The sequence below is a fragment of the Gymnogyps californianus genome, chromosome 3 (genome assembly GCF_018139145.2).
Source record: "Gymnogyps californianus isolate 813 chromosome 3, ASM1813914v2, whole genome shotgun sequence".
In the NCBI taxonomy this organism is placed as follows: domain Eukaryota; kingdom Metazoa; phylum Chordata; class Aves; order Accipitriformes; family Cathartidae; genus Gymnogyps; species Gymnogyps californianus.
Genome location: NC_059473.1, coordinates 124,154,074 through 124,176,708, shown reverse-complemented (window position 1 = coordinate 124,176,708; position 22,635 = coordinate 124,154,074). Strand labels below are relative to the sequence as shown.

At 55.0% G+C, this 22,635-nt stretch overlaps 1 protein-coding gene across 1 annotated transcript; it reads left to right on the top strand.

Annotated features, from left to right (window-relative positions):
• Positions 1–419: 419 nt before the first annotated feature.
• Positions 420–21,894, top strand: TRAM2 (translocation associated membrane protein 2). Its single transcript, XM_050893608.1, has 11 exons — positions 420–554; positions 9,482–9,545; positions 11,937–12,046; positions 12,281–12,397; positions 14,118–14,176; positions 14,754–14,838; positions 14,976–15,046; positions 15,694–15,798; positions 15,935–16,093; positions 17,079–17,248; positions 17,500–21,894. Exons 1-11 carry the CDS (start codon positions 435–437, stop codon positions 17,571–17,573), a joined length of 1,134 nt encoding a protein of 377 aa, XP_050749565.1. The 5' UTR covers positions 420–434; the 3' UTR covers positions 17,574–21,894.
• Positions 21,895–22,635: the final 741 nt, after the last annotated feature.

Sequence of the window (22,635 nt, the reverse complement as noted above, 5' to 3'; positions counted from 1 at the left end):
CCCAGACATGCACGGCAGGTGGGCGCAGATGCGAGTGGGCGCCCAGACATGCACGGTAGGTGGGTGCAGATGCGGCTGTGTGCGGATGGGAGGTGGGGGCCGAGACCGCTGGCGCCTCCACCCCCCGCGGAGCCGAGACCGGTGGGTGCCCCCCCCCCGCCGCGGAGAGCCGGGGCGTGCGTGGGGCAGCGGGTGCGGCCGCGGGTGGGCGGCGGTGGCCCGGGAGGCGGGGGCCGGGGCCGGGGCCGGGGGCGGGCGGCGGGGAGGGGTCAGGCGGCGGCGCGGGCGGCGCCTGCGCGGGGCCGTCGCGGCGCTCCGCGAAGTTACGCGGGGCCCGGGGAAGTTTTGCGGCGCTGGGCGGCGGCGGGGCGGCGGGCGGCGGCTCCCGCTCCGCACCCGCTCCGCACCCGCTCCGCACCCCTCCCGGCGCGGCCATGGCCTTCCGCCGGCGGGCCAAGAGCCACCCGCTCTTCAGCCAGGAGTTCCTCATCCACAACCACGCCGACATCGGCTTCTGCCTGGTGCTCAGCGTCCTCATCGGCCTCATGTTCGAGGTGAGACACCCCCCCACCCTCCGCCTTCCCCCGGGGGGGGGGGGGGGGACACGACACGGTCCCGCACCCCGCGGGGTGTCAGCCCCACCCGAGACCGGCTGTGTGTGTGTGTGTGTGTCCCCGACCCGTGTGCACCCCCGCTGTGGACGGGGAGTCCCGGGTGCCCCCCCCCTTTGTGCCGCACGGGGTGCCCCCACCCTCCACCTCCCCGGTGGTGCCTCTGCTCAGGGGGTGTCCAGGGCGCCGCACCCTGGCGAGGTGACCCCATCCCGCTTGGGGAGGGGGCTCTGGGGTGCGGGACCCCTCCGTCTGGGGGTGCAGAGTGCCGCCCCATTCATTCCCTATCTCTCTCCCACCAGCAGAGGCGTTTTTCCCCCAAAAATCCCCATGGGCACCCAGCCCGGCGCTGGCTTTTGGGGTGGTGCATCCTTCTGCCACCCCCAGCCCTGCCCGGGGTCCCCGGCTGCAGAAGGGGGAGCACAGGGGGTGGCGAACCCCCTTCTCCTGCAAACCCACCACTGCTGCTGGCGACGGTCCTTGCCCTGCACCACTTCCCAAGCACAGAGGGGTACATCGGCCGCCCGGCCCCATGCAGGGAGAAGTCAAGCCCTCACTGATATTTCCAGCTATTGGAAAAGGGGGGAGTATTTTTTGCCCTTTTTTTATTTTTTTTTTTAACGTTAGCCCTTTTCCAGGTGTTTTCTCCGCAGCCCGCTGACCCCGCGCCGTGGGATGAGCACCAGGGGCTCCTGGGCCTCGTGCAGATGCCAGCGGCTCCCTGGCCTTTCCCCATCCCGGCCATCCCGCTCCGCCACGGGCTGTGAGAAGGCATCCCCGGCTCCTCCGCGGGAAACTTTGGCCCAGCCAGGGGTGGCCGGAGCCCCCCGGGAAGGCCGCTGCCCCGCCGCCACCCCAGCACCGTGCGGAAACCATGCCGGGAATGCCGCGCTCCCCCTGCTCTCTCTCCTTCCCTCCCAGCTTGCTTTTTCCTCTCCTCTTTCGGGGAGGAGACAGGGGAGGGTTGGAGGCCACTGCCGTGCAGCTTCGCTCAGCTCCGGGCACCCTACGCAGAGGCACCTCGGGTGGCTGCAAGCTGTGGTCAGCAGCTTGGCCGGATCGGACACCCCCCCCACTCCCCCCCCCCCCCCGCCCCCGCTTCCCCCGCGCAAACCCTCCCCTTCAGCGCAGTGCCACGTTTCAAAGCAAATCCGGACGGGAAAGGGGTGGCCGGGGGGCCTGGCGGAGGAGGAAAGGCTCCTTCTGTAGCAAATCGCAGGAGGAGGAAATCCATTTCCTTAATACCCTCCCGGTGGCAGCCCCCTTCTTTTTTCTGCCCCCCCCCGCCTCTTTTTTTCTGCAAATGCTTTGAATGAGCGAGTCAGTTCCAGTGCACAAAATCCTTTCGATGTACTTGTGCATATATATATATATATATTCATTTAAGGGTTATGAAAGGTTTCAAAACTAACCCAAGAGGGCCAGCTGTATTCCAAAACCGCATGCAAATGCTGCAAAGTTGGGCTGCAAGTTTCGTAGCCGTACTTTAAAAAAAAAGTCACTGAGGTTGCATCGCTGTCAGGGTTTCTCCCCGCAGCTGATTTTTTCGGGGTGCCGGTGCCTGTGGTTGCATGCTGGGAACCTCGTCCTGGAGAGGTGGTACCCAGGCTTGCTACTGCGAGGGCTTTTGGTTGATGTGATGCTCCGAGGGCGGTTTTGAAATTGCGATGCGATGAACCCCCCCGTGGAGGTGGCGACAGGGAGGGTTTTGTGGTGTTTCTGGGGTTTTTTTTAATGTCTTTTAATTAAATCTCCCCCGGTTGCTGAGAGGCAGGAGTTTTCTGCTGGTGCCGCCGCTCTCCTGGCGGACCTCGGGGAGACAGCGCTTCCCGTGCCGGGGTGGCTTTCACCGCTCCTCCCTCTGCACCGCCCAGCTGCGTCCCTGCCCGACAGCACCATCCCTCATCTTCCCCTCGGCTTGGGGTTTGGGACAACTCTTTTGGTCCTTGTGGGTTATTTATTTTATTTTATTTTATTTATTCTTTCTGCTTTCTTTTCCCCCTGGAGGAGAAACCAGGCTCTGCTCTTCCCCAGCCCTCCAAACCATCCATGCCCATTTGCACCGCCTCTACAGTGAGTTTTGGTGGCAGCTCAGATATTTCTGCCTTTCGACGCCTTTTCCGCGCCTCCTCTGCGATGGTGGGGAGGACATGTCGCCATCCCTTCTCCTCCTCCTCGCCGCCCTGCTTCCCACCCCGCCGCCGGGCTCCCACCTTCCCCGATGCCGGTGGCCGTGGCCGAGCTCGGGCTCGGGCTCAGCGGAAACGGCTGAATCCTGCTCACAATAGGCTGTTTCCTGCAGGGGAGGTTTCTTCGGGGAGGCACAAATGGGATTTTTAACCTTTTCCCAGGCGGCCCCCGGGAGCTGAGTGCTTGCTTGCTCCGGCACCATGCTCGCGGTGATGCTCAAGGGCTGCCACCCTCCCCAAGCGCGGCGTGAGGTATGCCTTGAGCATCCTTTTGGGCGTGCAACCTCTTCCCCATCCAAACGGATCAATGGGCTTCACCAGCCCAGTAGTTTCTCCACCGCAGGGAGCGGGTACCGGTCACGATGGAGATACCGTTCGCATCTTGCTTGATGCCCAGCTTCGCTGCCGACTGCGTCGCTAGCACCGTCGCGGCTCCAGGGAGGGGATTTGGGGGTGCAGAGCGTGGCACGAGGCTGCTCGCCGGTGTTATGAGTGTGTTGGACTTGTTTATTTGAGTATTGTGCATGTTTTAGATGATCATAGCATTGCTCAGGGAGGGAAGCCCAGGGCTTGGAGGGGGTCCCCCCAAAAAGAGCTGTCCTGAGCTGGGCGCTGTGGGGGTTTCTGCCTTCCCAGCCAGCCCTGAGCCTTCAGGGTGTGAAAACATGCCCGGTGCACGTCTGCGTGGTGCCAGGGAGGGATTTTGCTGCGTGTGCGTGGCTGCTCCATCCACGAGCGAGCTGGAGCCCAGAAAGAAAAATCTCCCCTTTTTTTCTGGTCAAAAACCATTTTAACTGACTGCGTATAGAAACGCAAAACAGGTGCTCTCCATCCTCACGCAGAAATCGCTTTGCATATCTTTTTCCACCCTACTTTGCAGAAAAATGAAGCCAAGGCCAGGCTGGGTTTAACCTGCAGCTGCCCGGTGACCTGTGTCCCAGCTGGGACGGCTCCTGTGCACGGTGTCGGATCGATCAGCCTCCATGCGGGCTGAGTTTGGGGGAGACCTCGCTGGTTTTGGGGAGGAGTCTATATTAGACGGGGGCTGCTGTCATAATCTCTGTAAGACTGGGAAACTGAGGCTCAGTCTTATTTCTCCTTTATGCCCAGAATTGGCTGCCACAAGCTCACGGGCAAAGCAGGGGACAGCTCCTGATGCTTATGCATGGGGTGATGGTAATAAAGTTGTAAAACATCATATTATAAGAGATGCCGTGCCCTTGCCAGGCTTTCCCTCGTGCGCAGAGCCGCGGCAGTGAGTCACAGTCTCCCAAACACTGGGTTGTGACACTGTCAAACGAAGGCGGCTGACGAATGAGCTGCTATTTCCAGGCTTCCTGCTAAATATACTTTCCCCTCCCCGGTCCCCTCCGTAGTACTCTGCAAAAATTAAGGCCTTCCCGTCATTAACGAGGGAAAACAAACGGTGTTTCTGCCTCCCCTGGTCTTTGCCAGATGTGGGAACTGAGGCACACGGGCAGCTTAAGGGCTGAATAGTTGGGAGAGAGGTGGGGGGGAGAAAGGGGGGAAAAAAGCAGAATTTAGGTCTGCTTTTAAAAAGGGAATAAGCAGGAGGGAGGCATGAAGCAATGATAATCGTGTCGTGCTGAGGGACGAGTGTGTGTGTGGGAGCAGAGGGGCTGCGCTGCCCTCGGGGAGGGTTTTTTGTCGAAGCCGGCTGTTTACTTTTAAAGGCTTTGGTCCAAAGTTTGGTCTTTAGTTTACATATAGGGCCTGTGTCAATCCATACCGTGGATCAACAAGTTTTTCTTTCAATAAACACTCTGTCTGGTGGGGGAAAAAAAGAACCCCTAAGTTGTGAGAAAAGCCTTTGGACAGCATTTTATCTTTAATTAGTTTGAGTTGTTTTTCAAGCCCTGGAAATATTTTCCCGGCTCAGACTGCAGAAACTCCCCCAGCCTCCCCCGCCAGAGGTTTGGAGCCGCTTCCTTCCTCCGAAGCCGTTTTAACCCAAGCAGGACTACGGGGATGGCTGCGTGCCTGGGGGCTCCCAGCTGGGGTGAAGACAGCACGGACTCTGCAAATCCCACCGGGCTGAGGCTTTCGGGAAGGGAACCGGGTTTCACAGAGTGACCTGGTACCTATATGTGAAGGATGCTCAAAAATTATCCCTCGCTCCTGAAAATATTAGGGTTTGAGAGTCGCAGCGGGTAGATTTTGGGAGAGGTGCTAAGCTGCCTGGATGCACGTGCTTAGACGCCTTTATTAAAAGCCGCTTGCATGCCTGCGAAAGTGGAATTGGGATTTTGGTTTGGACTCTTATAGCGTTTCGTGGCCGGGAAAAACCAGCATCTTCTAAAAAGGGTGGGGGGAGCTTTGCTGCTTTGTATTAGGCAGCAAACTCCAGGCTAGCGGGGGTGTGAATTTTTCCGTTCACCGCATTATTGGGGAGTAGATGCATAGTGGTGGCTAGTAGATGCATAGTAAATGCATAGTAGTGCTGGGATTGTTTGGCTTTATCCACTGCCCTGCCATCAAGGGCTGTGAGGTGGATAAGTTGTATTGATTTCTAGCCGTATTGCTCTGTGAGAAACAGCCCGAGCCCTGTCCTGGGTGCTCTGAGCATCGCGGTAAACTGTGGTCTCAGTGGACACATTGCGTTTTGCCTCTTCACCGTCTGGCTGCCATTTGGTCCTCGGGTTAGTGTCATTAACCACCAGAAACCCACTCGCTGCTGAAGATGCTGTTCCCTCCGCGTGGCTGTAGAGAGCCCCCAGGACAACTGCTTCCCAAATTTAGCTCGTTCAGGCACATCCCTCATGCAAGGCAGGATGAGGCTGGGATGAGGAGCATCTCCCTCACCCCCTTGGGCAGTGGTGGGTTGCATAGAGGTGCCCTTAATGCAGGGCAAGGGATGAACAAGGAATATACAGCCTTTCCTATATGGTCCCTGCTCAGCTCGTCCCATGCAGACAAATCCCTCTCCCACCCTATAAAAATCCCTACCCGAGTCACGGTGATGCTCTGTAGGATTTGGACTTCTGGCTGCCTTAAGAAAAGGCTGGAGATAAGAGGGGAAAACCAAAGAAGCAGGTTGAGGAGGCGGCATCACAGCATAACCAAAAAAATATAATACCTGGAGAGGCCTAATTCTGCCCCTGCCTGCAGCAGTTTTGCAGCAGCTCCGGCTCTGGTCTCTGCCCTGCAAGGCAGGAGCGTGCCTGGTGCTTCCTCTCCCATACCAGCATCTTGTTTCAGAGCAAACAGACAGCGAGCGTCTTGTGCCTCTGAATAATCCTCACGTTGCTTTTCCCGTTACAAACTTCTCCTTTCTCTGGCCGCCTGCGAAATGCTCGATGCGAGCTCTAAAGCTTTGCCGTCCCTGGTGCTCGTCGCTCCTTCCCGAGCCAAGGAAACCTGGTTTCTGCCTTGTAGGGGAGCTGGAGGTGGCGTGGCATTGCTGGAGGTCGTGGTTCAAGTGTTCCCCGTTTTCCAGGAGGCTTACACTGATCGGTGGTGTTTCTGTCTCTATACGCTACGCAGGGCTGTACAGCAATGGGTGCACCGTGGGTGCTCCCAGTTGATGTGGCGGAGGGGATGCTGTGGGGGTTACGGCTACAGCGTGGGATTTTGGAGCCTGATGTTCACTTGATGGAGCTCAGCTACGACCTTGGTCAAGTCACTTGTCCGCTGGTAAGGGGCGTGTTGTGAACAACGGCAAAAAGACGCGAGTCCCTCCGTGGACGTGCAGGGTGTCCTTCACCTTCAAGGATGGAGGGATGTGCCCAGTGTCCTGCTCAAGGTGGTTTGTCCCGTGTTTCATGCTCCATCAGCCTCGGCTGCTGGAAACCGCGACTCTCTTCCTATCTGAACTGAGATGTCCTTGCGGTGGTGGCAGGGAGGTGGAGGTGACCCAGCCAAGGGTGTGGGGCATGATCAGGATGCCGGTGGCCTCGTGGGTGGTGAGTCTTGGAGGACAGAGCTAAGCCGGACGATAAGTGCGTTGTTCTGAGTTTGTTGTGCGATTGCAGCGAGGAAAGCGTGGAGGTGCAAAGCGCTCACAAAATGAGGTGCACCCAGTCTTTGAGCCCTTGGAAAGCCCAAGGACCAACCTCTGAAAATGCTGCCTTGGCCGTTAAAGTCCTGCTGGTGCCCGCAGGAGAGTGCGTGCGGGAACTGCGCCAGGGCGAAGGGTGAAACCCTGCATGCGTTCGGACGTTTCCATGGTCAGTGTGAATAGTTCCCCACCAGTTGCAGGAGAAAGGAACGCCTTTGATGCCCAAGAGGAGACCTTCCCTCCACGTAAGGTCTGCAAAATGCCCAGAGGTGGACAGGGAGGTCGGACACCCAGAAGTTCAAATTTGGCCCCCAGAGCTGCTGCTGTGGCCCTTGGTGAGTGACTGCAGGTCTGTGCCTGGGCTTCCCCGTCCATCAGGTGGAGGAGGGAGGCAGTTCTTCTCTGGAAATCGGTCTGTCAGGAGTCTGCCTACATCCAGGAGGTTGAATTTATCTTAGGCTGTAAAATACGTTATGCAGGCTTTAGAAAACAACCCGCTACATCTCTGTAATGAAAGGTGAAGAGGTGCAGAGGTGGCCCCTGAAGCTGTTGGTAGTCCTGTGGCCCGCAGGAAGCAAAGGCAGGTGTGGAGATGGGACAAAGCATTGATTGATCCTCAAGTATCTGTAAAGGAAACCTTCCTACCAGGCCTTCCAGAAAAGAAGATTAGGAGAGTTCTTGCAAACAGCGTCGGGGCTGAGCACCGTGCAGGCATTGCTCCCCATCCCAGAGATGCTCCGGGGTCATTTTCTTAGACCCACAAGTCTGGCTTATGGCCCCTCCAGCAGGTTAGGAGACTTCATCTGGAGATGATGTCTTGTTTCCAGCTGTTTACACCTCTGGATGTCAGCCAGGTACAGGTAGTGGGGTAAGACGTAAAACCTACAGTGCCCGCTGCCATCGGCACATCCATGACACAGCCGCCTGTCCCTGCAGCATCATGGCCACCGCCGGCTTCGTGTGTTTGTTTCATGCTCTGCACCAGCTTGTGATGAGGTTTGGATGTCAAGTCCAGGTCTCGGTTGTGCTGTACTGCTCCAGGATGAAGCAACTTTGCTTTCCTAGCCAGCAAGGTTTGCAAGAGCCAGAAGTGTCTCCTTAAGCCAGCTTGAGGCCCGGCGATGCACTTTTTCCATTACCACCCCAAACCCTGCCCGTGGTCTCCATCTCCCTTGGCAGAGTGCTTCCCGCATCTACTCCTCCACAAGCAGAGCACAACATGTGGGATATCTTTTTTTTTAAGTGGGGAAAAAAAAAAATCCCCAAACGTCATGAAAACACGCCGTGGAGTTTGCTATCCCCCAGCCGGGGCTGCAAGAGGATGGGCAGCGCTGCCTGCGCCGGCAGAGCGGAGCCGCCGGCCGGTTGCTCAATGCTCATGGGGGCGGGATGGGAACACTTGGCAAAGCCCCCGTGTCCCCCCTGCAGCTACGTCCTGCAAGACGTGAAGCAATATTTCCAGCCGGGTTTTTGATAGCCTGCAACTCTGAAACAGTTGCAGCTGCGTCTGTGCGAAATGCAGCTCATCTCCATCGGCGTTCGATGGGCACAGGAGTTTTTTGGGCTGGTTGCGTATGAGGCTGGGCGCTTGCGAAGTGTTGGAGGGATGGCTGAGGAGCCATCGCAAAGGTAAAAATCTCTGGTGACCTGCTGCCGGTGTGGGGTTGGATGGGATGAAGGCATGTTTGGCGTCGGACGTCTATGCACCGGATTTTGCTGTGGCCTCAGCTCGAGCGTGCATCGGTCTTGGAAATGCTGCTTTGGGGCATCCTGCAGATGCACTGGGATGGGATGCTCTGCCCCGTCCCCACAAAGCCTCCTGCTTCACTGCTGGGGAGAATCATTCCCTTGAATTAAAAGCAATAAATGAAGAGCGAGCAGCACAGCCCTGGTTTGCAGGGGGCCTGATGTCTCATCCCAGGCTTTTTTTTTTTCCTTTTTGGGCCAGCCTGCGATGCTGGACAGGCGGTTGGGATCTTGTGCGTGGCCAGCGCAAGGTTCAGCTCTTTTGCCAAAGCTGCTTTTCCCCTGCCCCATGGGACCCTCATGAGCACCTGCATGGTCTCTAAACAGGTCCGGCGTCACCGGTCCCGTGGCTGCTGCTATTAGAGGAGTCTCCACAAAGATGCGGGGGCTAAATCTGTGCGTAGCCCGTGGGGCTTTGCAGCCTCTGAGCTTGCTTGGGTGATGGGTGCTGCCATCCCTACCCGGGCAGGGCTCCCGGCATGGCTGCCTGGAGTGGATGGGAATGAGGGATGGTTTTAATTAATGCAAATGGCCTGCTGGGTCGGGCTCCCGGTGTCCCCCGAGCAGCAGGTCGCACATGATGATGGTCCATGCTACTGGAGGGATGCTCATCCTTGAGGGGAAGCGGGGAGCTTCCCCCGTCAGGCTGGCTGGTGGCTTTTACAGCTGCATTGTTTTTCCGGGTTTCTCCCTCTTTATACATCCCTTTCTCCTTCCCAAATCCCAAGTCCCTGTTGGCAAACCTCTTCCCTAGCAATCTCCTTGCTGAAAGGCATTTCTGCGAGTGAAGCCGGTGCCCGCACATCTCCCTGGATGATTTGCCTTTCCCAGCACAATAGGAAAGGGTAGTAAATGGTGGCAGAGGAATGGATTCAACAACTGATTTGCTTTTTTTCCCCTCTGTGTGTCTTTGACAGGTTACAGCCAAGACTGCCTTCCTGTTTATCTTACCTCAGTATAATGTTAGCGTGCCTACAGCAGGTAAGAGATGCTTCTGCTGCGGATACCCCAAGGGGAGGATCAAGTCGTGGTCTGCCCCAAATCCTTGCTGCCGGCTGGCCTGGACTCACTCTCTGCTGATGCACACTGCTTGGGCCCTTGTCTGGTAGTAAAGGAGATTTTAAAAATAAGATATGTGGGGGAAAAGCAAAGTTTGAGTGGCTCAGAGCACACTGATTGTGTCTGCCAGCCCTCGTGCTGCCAGGGTTGGGAAGAAATGCTTTTCAGGGGGTTTTAAGTCTTCCTCTCTACCCTCTTTCTGCCATGGTCAGGCCGCATTGTGTGCTCTGCAGGGTGAGGATCCTCCTCCAAGCCTGGTCAGGCAAGATCAAATTGCCTGATAGCATGCCCGGAGTAGCTCTGTGCCCTGCCGAGGAGCAGGAGGGATTTAGCTCTTTGCTAAGCAGCACGGGCTGCACAGATAATTCCCGTTTCGCTTTATTTATTGGGGATGGCACAAGGTGAGGGTGTGGAGATGCACATGCTGCACAGCATCCCTGCTTCAGGCAGCTTGTGGTCCTGATGCACATGGAGAGTAATTCAAGGAGGCTTGGAGCTGGTGCAGGTCCAAGCCCGGTGGACCAGAGGACTTACCCCGGCTCCCAGCCAGGAGGCAGCTGGAGGCTCGGTCCCTGCTTGTATTTTGGCTGCTAGTAGCTACCTTCCTAGCCGAGAGCCTCTTCAGGGCTGGCAGCGATCTGGGCACCGGCGTGAAGGCAGCAGGAGGTGGTTTGGGTAAAGCCCTGGGCTCAGGATGAGCCAAACGCCTGGGGCACAGAGCCTGGCTTGGTGGCAGAAAACTGCAGTTAATTAGAAGTGTTTAAGTAATCATCCAAGGGAAGAGCAGGGTTGTTGGGATTAGTGAAACTAGGATGAGGCAGACACACAGAAGATAAAAGGTCTGCCCTTAAAATCTTTGAACATTATGGTTGAAGAAATCATCCAGCTTCCACATTAAATTGCGGTCTGCGCTCCCCTATGGCACAGTCCAGACAGCTTCCACTGCTGTTGATTTATTCTTTCCTGATACCAGAAATCTCGGGAGGGGGGCACATAACCATCTCACCAGGACCAGGTATTGGGGTATCAATATAGGGCATGAGCTAGCTGAGGCCGTGGGGAGAGAGACCTTGGCGCAGCAGGCTTGCTCAGAGGAAGGGTTATTGCTCACCTGAGTTTTTCCAAGGCTGTTTCACATCCCTCACAAGAAGGATGCTGTTTCCTGTCAGCCGGCAGATCTTGCTCATCTCCCTTGCTCAGCTAGAGCAGCTTCTGAAATGCCCTAGAGAGAGGAGGCAGAGAAGTTGCACGTGTGCATAATATTACTTTCTTTAGACTTGCAATTCTATCTTTTATCTTACACTGGGGTTATGAGCTCCGTGATACAGGCAACGTTTTTACCTCTGGGTTTGCACAGCACCCAGCCGGGGGGCTCCTAAGGACCAGGTGTTTTCATAAATCCTATTCAAATCTTATTCATGTCCCTCAAATCTTAGAAATCTGGACTGAAGCTTTGTTCGAGGGTAAACAGGGCTGGTGACAGACAAGTCGCTTCCCAGCATTGATATTAGGAGAGGATGGTCAGGATCAGGGTAAGGGAGGGCAGCAGCTGGGGGTGGGCTCAGCTTCGCATCACGATGGTTTCTGCAGCGTGCCATGAGGACGGCAGCTTTCTCCCAACTCTGCTTCTTGCCCGTAAGCTGCAGGGCTGCAAATAGTTGCCTAAATGCAGACGTCTGGGGTATTTTGGGTGCTGTTGGATCTCTTGTTGCTCCAGAAGAGCAGGGCCTCCCGCGGGTCCTATTTCTCATCTGCCAGCCCCGTGCCGCGGCCTTGGATCTCTTAATAGCCCAAGGCATCTGCATTTAGGCAGCTGAGTCCTGCTCCGGCAGCTTTCAGGGTTGAGTGGGAGAGACTGGGTGTCGGATGGTAACCGAGGGGGTGGAAATTCCATCCTGAGCCCTAATGCTGCTGGTGGGGTGTCCCTGATCCCATCACCTGCTTCAGTGCTGCCTCCATGTCTTCATCCCTCCAGGCTGATAAATTCCCATCTCCACAGCCGGGCTGTCCCCAGCCCCTCACCTCTGGCAGGGGAAGCTTGAAGCATCCTGAGTGTCTCCTCCCTTGAGGTGTGTAACTATTAGAGGGGAAACCATCCACCCTCTGCTGAAGAACTAACCCTGGCTAGAGCCCTTTTTTTCAGCCCTGCAGCCACTGGCACAGTCATGACCTCTCTCTGCCTCCACCTCTCTGGTGGCCCCATCCAAGCTGCGTGTTGGGAATAACACCCCCCCCCCACCCCCAACCGTTAAGCCCCTACCTGGAAATTGTTTGAGTTATGGGGATTTGACCCACCGTTTGGTCTCTTTGCAGATGGGGAGCTGGTCCAGTATCACTATGGGCTGAAGGATCTGGTCACCATCCTCTTCTACATCTTCATCGCCATCATCCTGCATGCGGTGGTGCAGGAGTACGCCCTGGACGTGAGTGCCATTCGGCGTCTCGAGTCGCCAAAATATCTCACGTACCATGGGGGGACGTGGTCTTGCTGCAGTTAAATGCTGTTCTGGGGGTGGTCTGGGGGTTGAGGCGGTGATGAGTGAGCCTTCATCTCTGGGGGCTGCTTGGGATGGGGAGGAGAAGGAGGAGGAGGGAGGGTTGTTGACCCGATGGCTGATGTTTTCTTGTTCTTTTTCTCTCCTTCTGCTCCTTCCCAGAAAATCAATAGGCGTCTCCATCTCTCCAAGGTCAAACACAGCAAGTTCAATGAATCGGGACAGCTGGTTGCCTTCCACCTCACCTCCGTGATTTGGTGCTTGTACGTCGTGGTGACGGTAAGGCACGGGGCTGGCCGGGCTTTGGGTTCCCTGGGTGGGATTTGTGGTTTCTGGAGCACAAAACCCCGATGGCAGCGGAGAGTCCCCAGCCAGCCCCTGGGCCAAGATGGGCACATTTCAGCACGTTTAGTTTTCAAGTGTGGTGGTTCTTTCCAGCCACTGAGTGAGGGCAACTTAGGGAGATCCTTCTGCTTCGTGCAAGGCACAAGCAAATGGGTTGTGAAATATTTTTGGAGCTGGACCCCAGAAATCCTGCCTGGCCTCATCATCTCCATCTGCTGCTCCAGGACCTGCCATCTTTCTCAGCCTCTTATTTTCCTCCTTATTTGCGTTCAGTGCCTTGGGGTTTTTGGATGTCCTTTGCAGGGCCGTGGGGCTAACGGGCAGATGTTGGTGATCCCTCTCTTTGTGGTCCCTCTCTTGGCAAGCTGGCAGTGAGGGGATTGCTGAGAGCAGGGAAACCACGCCTTGGGTTGCGTTGCGGATATTTCAACCCGAAACTGCTGGGAGAAAAATTTGGAGTGAAAACGTTTCATTTTGGGGAGGAAGGGGGAAGGAAGAACAGGCGTCGTCGGAGAGATCTGACTATTTTGGCAGCGTGATGACGACGCTTTGCTACCAGTGGCTGTCGGGGTCCAGCTGTGGTCCCCGGTGGCGCTGGGGATGGATGCTCAGGGGCAGGTCCCCTCCCCACTGCTCGGGTGGTCCTGCCAGCCCCCCTTAAAGGACCGCTACCCTCTTCGAGGCCAGCATTTCTGGGGATCTGCTGGCACTGCTCCTGCCCCGTAGGGCTGTAGGGAGGGAAGCTTTGGCAAAACAGTCAATGCCGCTGGTTTTGGGCTGCCCTCGCCCAGTGCCAGACCCATCCCTCACCAGCTGCGGGGCTGTAGCCTCCTGTGCAAACCCGCATTGCCGTGATGTGCTCCCCAAATGCCCCGCGTGTGCAGAGCAGGTCACCCTTTGCAGCACTTGCACTTCCCCTGGCCCCCCCCTCAACTGAAAAAAGGGCTTAGGGCAGACAGGGCATGGATGATGGTGACAGGTAGGTGCTGGGCAGGATAAATTTCCCATGCCAACATCTCTTTGCAAAGCCCAGTGCAGCACCCCTGTGGCAGGAGCTATGCAAGCATGGAACGAGAAGGGAGCCCCATCCTGTCATCTGCCCTGCAAGCATAAGGCAAGAGGCTGTAGGCGAATGCAGGCAGGTGGAAAATTAAACTATGCAATGCATATTAAATTATTTTTGTAGGCGTTTTCTGTTCCCCTTTCTCTTCAGAAGTACTTCTTTTTGCCTAAGTGATACTCTGGTTGAAAATGCCGATGGGGAAGAAGCCTGCCCGGACCATGCACACGGTTGCTTGGAGCCATGCTACAGGCATCTCACCCCCACGCCTCCAGAGCATCCCTCATGCATTGCCCAAACCCCAAAGCATCCTATCCTGAACTTGGGGCCCTCTGTGCAACCGAGCAAGCAGCCTTCAAGCCCCAAACACAGGGGCCTCATGAAACTTGAACGGGGTGCTAGAGACCCATGAATGCGGCTGAGCTTTGGAGGGCTGAGCCCTGGCTTGTGCAGGGGACACGGTTTTTACTGCAGGCTGAAAGGACTCGGGTGTCATCCCTAGTTCCTAGTTTCGCTGTAGCATTAGCCCGCCCCGTTGTAACCATGCGCTGCCTGTTTCTTTTGCTGAAGGCATGCATCTTTTCTCTTTTTCAGGAAGGATACATATCAAACCCCCAGAGTTTGTGGGAAAACTACCCGCATGTTTATCTTCCGTAAGCACTCGCAAGGGCATTTTGTTCTCGGGCTGACCACTTCCTTCCTCTATATGGTTTTCCCTGTGGCTGGGAGCAGGGTGCTGATAGTGCAGTGCCCTTTGCATGCACCCTGCTGCAAGGATGCTGCAGTGAGATCCCGGGGGATGGGGTATCTCTTGTTTGTGGCCCTGGGGAGGGTGTTCTCAGAGGGTTTCCTCCACGAGGAAGGTCCTGTGGGTTTGGTTACTCATCCCGGCTGCTTCCTGCCTGCATCACCTTGGGCAGGTCACTTTGCTGTTCTTTTTTCATAGTAGAAACGAAGTGGGGGATAATCCTCCCTTCTTGGGTTTTTGCAAGAGTGAGGTTTGCTGAGAGCATGGAGACCGCGGCACAAGCATCTGGATAAACTCCAGGCGCGGGTAACTCGGCTCAACATATAATTTCAGCCCAGAAATGATGCCTTCTAAATCCCATGGCTTCAAAGCAGTGGAGGGATCGCGCAATGCTGTGTGGCCAGACGCTTTCCCTGGTGCCCAGGTCCTTGGGGTCCTGCCATGCCCCAGGCTGGCTCACGCGGCTCATCTCTGCGTTTCAGGTTCCAGGTGAAGTTTTTCTACCTGTGCCAGCTGGCGTACTGGCTGCACGCCCTGCCAGAACTCTACTTCCAAAAAGTTCGTAAGGTGAGAGCCAGACGGGTGCTCCCGTGCACCCTGGGGATGCTTGAGGTGGTTTGCCCACTGGATTTGGGGAAAGTGAGCTTTGGGAGAGGGTGGGTGAAGAGGGGCGAGAGGTTAACGCGGCTTTCTGCCCCTCCCAGGAGGAGATTCCCCGCCAGCTGCAGTGCATCGCGCTCTACCTGGTGCACATCGCCGGCGCGTACCTCCTCAAGTGAGTTGGCTGCCTCGGCATCCCGTCCCGCGCCATGGATGGGGCTGAGCAGGTCCTTTTGCAGTACGAGTCACCCGGGAAGCCTCAGCGGGGTTGGGGGCTTGAAGGGAATAAAGGCGGGCGTTTAAAAAGCAGATGGTATTGAAGTTGACCTCCCGACTGCGGGCTGTTAGTCAAACAGTTTTCACAGACCCACAGAGCTGATTTTGAAGGAGTTCAGCGATGTTACACGAGTGCACAGGCGGTCTCTGTTCACACGGCGTTGCAAAGCAAATGTTAACCAGGGACCCAAAGCGCAGGCTGACGGTTGCATCTCCCCTGGGTGTGGGAAGCACCCTGGGGTGCTCTCCCAGCACGGCACAGGCAGGCAAGCTCTTATCCTTCCTCTGAGTGTGTGCACAGAGCAGCAGTGCCAGCAGTTAGGGTTTTGTATTGGATCCATCCCAGCTTTGCTACTGGCTTGGGCTGCTTTGATGTTTTGGGGACAGGGATTTCCCCCATTGCAGTCCTACCCCCACTGCTGCAGAAGGGTCTGGCTTTGGGCTGGCGCTGCAGCTCAGGGATGGCAGGGGAGATGCTATAGCTGGATATGAAGGACTGAGGTTGACCAGCCCAGTGATGCTTTTTTTCTTTCTCTTCCCTCCTAGCTTAACCCGCTTGGGGCTGATCCTCTTGCTGTTGCAGTACTTAGCCGAATTCTTCTTCCACATGGCCCGGCTGGTCTACTTCACGGATGAGAACAACGAGAAGCTGTAAGCAGGCGAGCTAGCCGTGGCTTCCATCCTCCGGTGCCCAGGAGAGCAGTCAGCGTGATGGGGGGCTCGCTCTCACTTTCCAGCTCAGCGCTGGAGGCTGCTCCTGCCGACACCTCTGCTTGCCCTCCTGCAGGTTTAACGTCTGGGCTGTGGTATTCGTGGTCACCAGGCTCTTCACCCTCACCTTGTACATCCTGGTCATCGGCTTCGGGCTGCCGCGGGTGGAGAACCAGGCCCTCAACCCCGAGAGAGGGAACTTCTTCAGCTTTCTCTTCAACAATATCCTCTTCAGGTAGGAATGTCCTCTGCCGTATCTACTGCCTTTTTTTTTTTTTTTTTTAATGCATCCTTTCACATGAAGACTGAATCGTGGAAACCTCTCCCATATGTTCCTTGGTTGTGTTATCCCAGGGTGCTTTTTGCTGAGTTTGGAAATGCCAGTGGGGGATGTAGATTCCCTTTAGGGAAGGTTCTAGCGAGACAGGAGGGTGTGGAGGGAGCGAGGAGCGGTTAAAGGCTACGGAGCCACAGCAGAGGGGAAAAGCCAGCAAATAAGTTGTTCACTGAGTGAAGTTATAAAGGATGAGTGGAAGCAGGTATCTTAGGGAGAGGCTTGCAGGCTCTCCCTTCTGCACCCATAACCACTATTATGGGGATGCAGTCAATGAAAATGAGTTTTCCCTTCAGTTTGGACGTGTTTTGCTGCCTGTTGACGTGGGAAGCAGGGGATGGGATGAGTTCCTCATGCCTTGCAGTCCATCTGTCAAGACTGGGAGCTTTTCTCACCCATACAGCAGCTGTACATTCAGTTCAGAAGTTGCTAGGACAGGTACCTGGTCATTCCCAAGCTTTTTGGAGCCATGGACTACTGGCATGCCTAAGGATTTTGGGGCACTTTCTTAGCTCCCTTCCAACTACATCCGCCTTTTAGTTGTACAGAGCAGCTGGGGACATCTTACCTTGACCGTGCAGACTGTGCTTTGGGCTGTGCTGGTTGAGAAGATCCTATTCATCCATTCCTGCCCTAAAGTCTTAAGAGTCAGCGATGCCCTGAGCACCCGAGAGCTTCGTAGTGAGGAGGGAAAGGGAAGTGGCTGCCCTGAGCTTAGGGGATGGCAGAAAGCAGAGATGGTGGCTGGAGGGACGGCGCCTGCCTCCAGTGCTTGGTGCAGCCACCCAGCGGGACATCGGCCACCGGCCCTGGAGCGGGTGGAAGGCTGCGCTCGTGGTGGCCTCGCTCCTGTGTTCTCAGCCTGCCTCTTCTCCGCCCCTGCCAGAATGAGTGTGCTGCTGTTGGTGTGCCTCTTCCAGGCCTCGGTGATGTGGCGCTTCATCCACTTCCAGCTGCGGCGCTGGCGGGAGTACTGGAACGAGCAGAGCAGTCGGAAGCGAGCCGCTGCCGCCGCCAGCACCAAGCAGCAAGCCAAGCCGCTCAAGAGGGACTCAGGTGAGTGCCGGGACTGGTGTACCGTGGGGTGGCACCGTGGGAGGCATCAGTCTCGTGGTTCAGCATCCCCTCAGCAGGCTGCTGCCCGTGCAGGCAGTGCTGCGGCAGTGCCTCCTGCTCTGTGCTGAGCCCAGGGAGTCCCCAGCAGGGTCGTGCCATGGTGGGGGCTTTCCCCGTGTCTATGGGCCAGCCCTAAGAGGGTTAAGGTTTTGGCCTGTGCAAGGGACAAAGTTTTCTCTCCCCATCCCCAGGTTACCATGAAAACGGGGTGGTGAAAGCGGAGAACGGCACCTCTCCACGAACCAAGAAGCTGAAATCGCCGTAGAAGCAAAGGCTTGTCTCCTGGGGAGGAGGGCGAGATACCGGGACTAAGAAGCAGCCCCTCCTCCCGGTCCTCACGAGCGTCGTCTTGAACGGCTTGGAAACCGGTCATCTTCCCAAGGTGTCTCTCGCTCTCCTTCCTTCCTTTCTTGCTCTCTTGAACCATTTGCAATAAAACCAAAAAGGTCCCTTTCCCTGCTCCCTTCCCCTCGTAGGAGCCTTTTCCAACCCTCCTGGTTTTGCCTTCCTCTGTTTCATCGTAAATGAGTGTGCAATTTTTTTTCTTTTCTATTTTAGTGTTTGGTTATTTTGGATTCTTGTTACAAATGCATCGTAGATGGTTCCAAACAATCCTTTTTTCTTCTACAGCATGTTCCTCCCCTCTCTCCGTGGTGCTTCCCTGAGCCCCAGGGTCAGGGCCACGGCAGCTTGAAGGTACCACGTGTCTGTTATGGGAACAGGCTCCTGGGGGAATGCGCTGGGGCTCTGTGACCCTGAGGCTCAGGGGTGCTCTCGGGTGAGGGTTGCCTCTCCTGGGGCACGTCTGGCCAGTGCTTGGCAAGTGCCACAGGATGGGGGTGCTGCAAATAGAGACTAGGGTCTGAGGGAGGAACCTCAACCATGTCTTGTCTCATGGTGGACTTCTGGTTAAGTGGGGTTCCTCCGGCCCCTGATTTTGAGCTAATTTTGGAGAGCTGGGCAGCAGAGAAGGGAGAGAATTCCCCTCTTCATATAGAAGGCCCACCTCCTAGGCTTTGCTTGCCCCAGCTCTTCTGGTACAGCTGGGTCTCTCTTACCCTCTTGGCTGCAGAAGGTGAGCTGCCCTGTAGTTGTTCTGGACCTCCCAGCCCCAAGAGCTGGGCTCAGGGCTCTGCAGCTCGCAGTGCCTTGTCGTGGGGCAGCAGCATCCTCAGGTCCACATGAAACCTTGAGTCCTGCCCCGCTCTGAGTGCTGGCCTGGCTCCTGTCAGCCCAGGCCCTTTGCCAGCTTGTGTGTGCTTCGTGGACCTGGTGTTCTCATGGCTCATGACCGTGTCCAGATGACAAACTGGCTGCTGCAAAGGGTTTTTGCATCAGTGGGACTGTGCCCCTCATGCTGTCACCTTAGCCTTCCTCATCGCTACCGTACCAGTCCAGCCGTGCCATCGGCAGCCACCAGCTTCACTCTTTGTTTCCAAAGGATACAGAGCTTGTATCCACCCAAGGTGCTATCAAATGCAGGGTTTTCTTCCAAAAAACCTAGCCCCTTCATCCCTTTCTGAGCTGTGAATGAGATGACAGGGAAGGGGAAGGAAGCTGGGGCTGCAAGGAGCAGCTTGCATATTAGGAAAAGCCTGACCTGTGACGCATAGCTGCTGGCAGATGGAGTTGTCTCAAATCTACCTCAGAGGCCATCTGTTGCTGCAGACCACTTTCCCTCTTGCTCCTGCCCGCTGCCACCTGTACGTGCTGGCAGGAGATTCGTGGGAACTCCAGATCCCACCAGCTCGGTCCCCTGCTGCCTCTTTGATGGGGAGCAGCATCTCCTGCCCAGGGTTTCGTGGGTCAGTGCCAGCTCACTGAGCTTCTTTGGGGTGCCATGCACCAGTCTAGATTTGGTAGGCGTGCAGTAGATGGGCACCTCTCACCCCACAGCTCTCCTCCGGGGCAGTTTCTGTAGCTAGGCTTTGCTGTTGGTGCCTCTTGTGCAGCGAAGCCGGCTGTAGCTTTAGTTCTGCTTTTGCCGCAGCAGGAGCCGGCGAGCAGTGTGCTCCCTCGGCTGGGCGAGAAGAGGGGGGCACAGGGTTGGGGGAAGCTGGGGTGCTCCTCGATATGCAAGCCAGGATTGAGGTCCACCTTCCTTGCAGGTGAGGGAGGCGCATGGTTTTTAGCATGCCCCTTGCTCAGCCCTTCGGGCAGCTGATCTCTGGCTCTCTCCGAGTGCAATTCTAGCTTGAGGCTGGCGCAGTCGTCCTTCGCATCATTCGTGTTTTGGGGAATGGGTGACAGTTGATTTTCTGCCCCTCTTTGAGTTGGGTTGGGTTTTTTTCCTCCTTCTGTCTTTTCTCCCTTTCTCCCCCTCTCCTTGTTGAGCCCCAGCTAACGCTGGGCGCCGGAGGGAGAAGACGCGCAGGGACACGAGGACAGTTGGTCAAATTCCACTTCGTCTTCCATCCCCACGACCTCTGAGTGTCAAACGAGAGATATCAGCAGGAGAGGGATCCCCCCTTTTTCAGGGGAGCTGAGGAAAGAGGCTTTGGAGCAGAGCCCTTGGTGGTATCTTGCAATTGTTCCTCGTAGCCCGTGCCGGGTAGATGATACACATTTTGGCTCCAACAGAGGCAGCAGCAGTACCCACGGTGCAATGATCAGAGGGGGAAAAGAGCTTTATGTTAGGGAGGACATGGAAAAGGTCTAGTGTGAGAGGTTTTTCCTTTCTGCTGCCTCTTCCCATCCCCAGCCATCCACTGCCACGTGCCCTCCGAGAGCGACTGCTGGCTGGCATCTCTCCAGAGCCTCAGCCGGTCCTTTCTGCAAAGCCGATGCCTCGCAGCAGGTGAGGTATTGACTCTGTTAACAGGTGACACATGCAGTCCCCCAAAAAACTGGCTGCTGAATGATTCCTCCTCTTGCCTGCTTCGCTTCAGGCAGCTTTTCCACTTGCACAATCCTGCGTCTTCATACAATAGCTAATTATGCTTTGTATCCCAAGTGCCTTATGTTGCCATGTAGTGTCTCGTACGCTTGATCTGTGTACTATATCAGTAGCTGAACGCCCTCCCTCTTTACAACGTATGTACAACATATGCTACATTTATGTGTTTTTTGTTTTCTTTTTGATAGAGCTACCAGTAAAAGGGACGGTTTCTTTTGGAAGCATTTCCATGTGTTCTTTTTTTTATTATTTTTTTTTAAACCTATAGATGATGGGGCTTTTTTTTTGCCCTCCCCTATATTTAGTCCTCAGAAATGCCCATCCTTCTCCTGTTATACCCAAACGTGGCAGGCTGGTTTTTTTGAGCTGAGCCTTTGTTGTAAGGCAATATGTGCACTGTCATCCCAGAGCTTTGCGATCCACCTTCCATTGGAGGGGCTGCCATGGGCTGCTTCTGTCTCTGTCTTCTAGTGCAAGCAGCATCCCTCAGCTGCAAGCCTGCAGTAACTGCTTCTACGTCCATGTCATTTCTCAGCAGACCGAGCCTTCTCTTCAGCCCAAAGAGCTTTTTCTTTCCCAAACGGAGTATTTTCATTGCAAGCCCTTAGTGGGTCAGTCTTTCCTTGACCGCTCTGCGTACAAAGATGCCGCGAGCTCGCTTTCCTTGAGTGGATGCTCTTCTCATGCCCCATCTTGTCAAGCCCTGTATCTTCTGCAAAAAAGACCCAACCCCAAACAGGACCTCTTGTCCACCACAGTGCAGAAAGTGTTAGAGACTATGCAAAACTGCAAGTCTTTACTTCCAGTGTAACGCTATTGCTTGCACCCTTCCCGTGGGCTTGAGGCTGCTTTTGAGGTGTGTGTCCATTATCCAACCTAAGAAGGTCAGGGATTGAGTAGTCTGTGATTTTTGGTGTGAAGCGTGGTGTTTTCCTGCCCTAGCCTAGAAGAGCTGTGAAATACCAGCAGTAGTTCTCTCTTTTTGTCTTAGATAGTTGGGGAATGGGCTTGGGAAGAGAAAGGGGCGGAGGAAGAACAGATGTAGCATTTCATATATAATTTTTGAGTGACTCATGTTACGGGGCATTACAGTTGCGTTGGTTTTTTTTGTTTGTTTAGGATTCTTTCTTCTTACTCTTGGGTTAGTAGTAAAGAAGACAAGTTCCAGTTCCCCTGTAGGTCCCCTTACCCTTAACTCGCTATTTTAAAATGTATTTTTGGTAGGCTTGCTGGTTGGAGGGAAGAACGACTACTCTAGGGTGCCTCCTCCTTGCCTCCAAGTGCCTCTTGAAGCCTGTAGCTACCCTGCCTGTACTGCAGTGCATGGGGGTTTACAGCAGCCTCTGTCTCTTGCCTTAGGTGAAGTCTTGGTAGATGGACCCCCACTTGCATGAACAGTAGATGAAGATCATGGGGTTTGATTTCCAGCCTTCTGGTAAACTTCATGAGGGTGTAATAGATGGCTTGGCAGGCTTTATACTCAAACTGTGAAGTTTGTTACTTCGCCTCAGGACTGAGGGGGGGGGTGTTTGCTGGCAGCGGGGAAGAGTGGCTGTTGTAAAAGCCAGGCAGAGGCACGTAGTTTTTCTTTGAATATGTTGAACTCAGCAGACCAAACTTCAGCAAAGGAACTTGAGGAAAATTTCTGTTCTTCCATATTTATGCTTTAGTGCAAATTTCCTAATTTTGGAGGGGGGGGGGGGAAGTAACAGTCTCTGATGCTTTATCCCGTTTGTTTCATTCTTCCTGTCACTTAAATTTTTGTACGGATTTTGTTTGTTGTTGTTTGTTGTTGAATGACTTTTGTGATAAACTCAACAAAAGTATTTTTCTGAAATAAATAAATAAAAGGCATAGATTCTTCCATTGCTGCTGTCTGCTGATGCTTTATCGCTCTGCTAAGCTGTATGTGTTTCCAAAGCAAGCTGCGATGTGTTGTACTTGTCCCTCTCCTGCCATACCAGACTAGTCTGTTCCCTTCGGTGCAGCATCTTGTGTCCTTGTATTCCCCACAGCTGGGGTTCCTCTTCTCGCATTTCCCATGTCTACAGCATGGGCAGCTGCTTCTGAGTTAGTTATCTGTGGCTGCCTTCATCGTTGGGAGTGGAGGATAAGGGCCTTTGTAGGATATGATTTATCTGATGTGGTTTAGGTGCATACTTTATGGTGAGCTAAATTGTATACTTTCTGCAGCTGGCCCCGGGCATGCTACATGATTTGGCTGAGTGTTAGGTTACAGTTTTGTAGCATGTGCCGAAAACAGTTTCTGACTTTCTTTGCTACAGCCTACAGCTGCAGTAATTTCATCTGTAAGTTCTTGGTCTCTGGAAAAGCTGATTAAGGTGACCTTTAGAAGTTAGCCTTTGTCAGCTGCTGCTCGGAAGGCACCTCATGCAATGCCAAGCCATGCTTTGAAATCCGAGGTGGACCT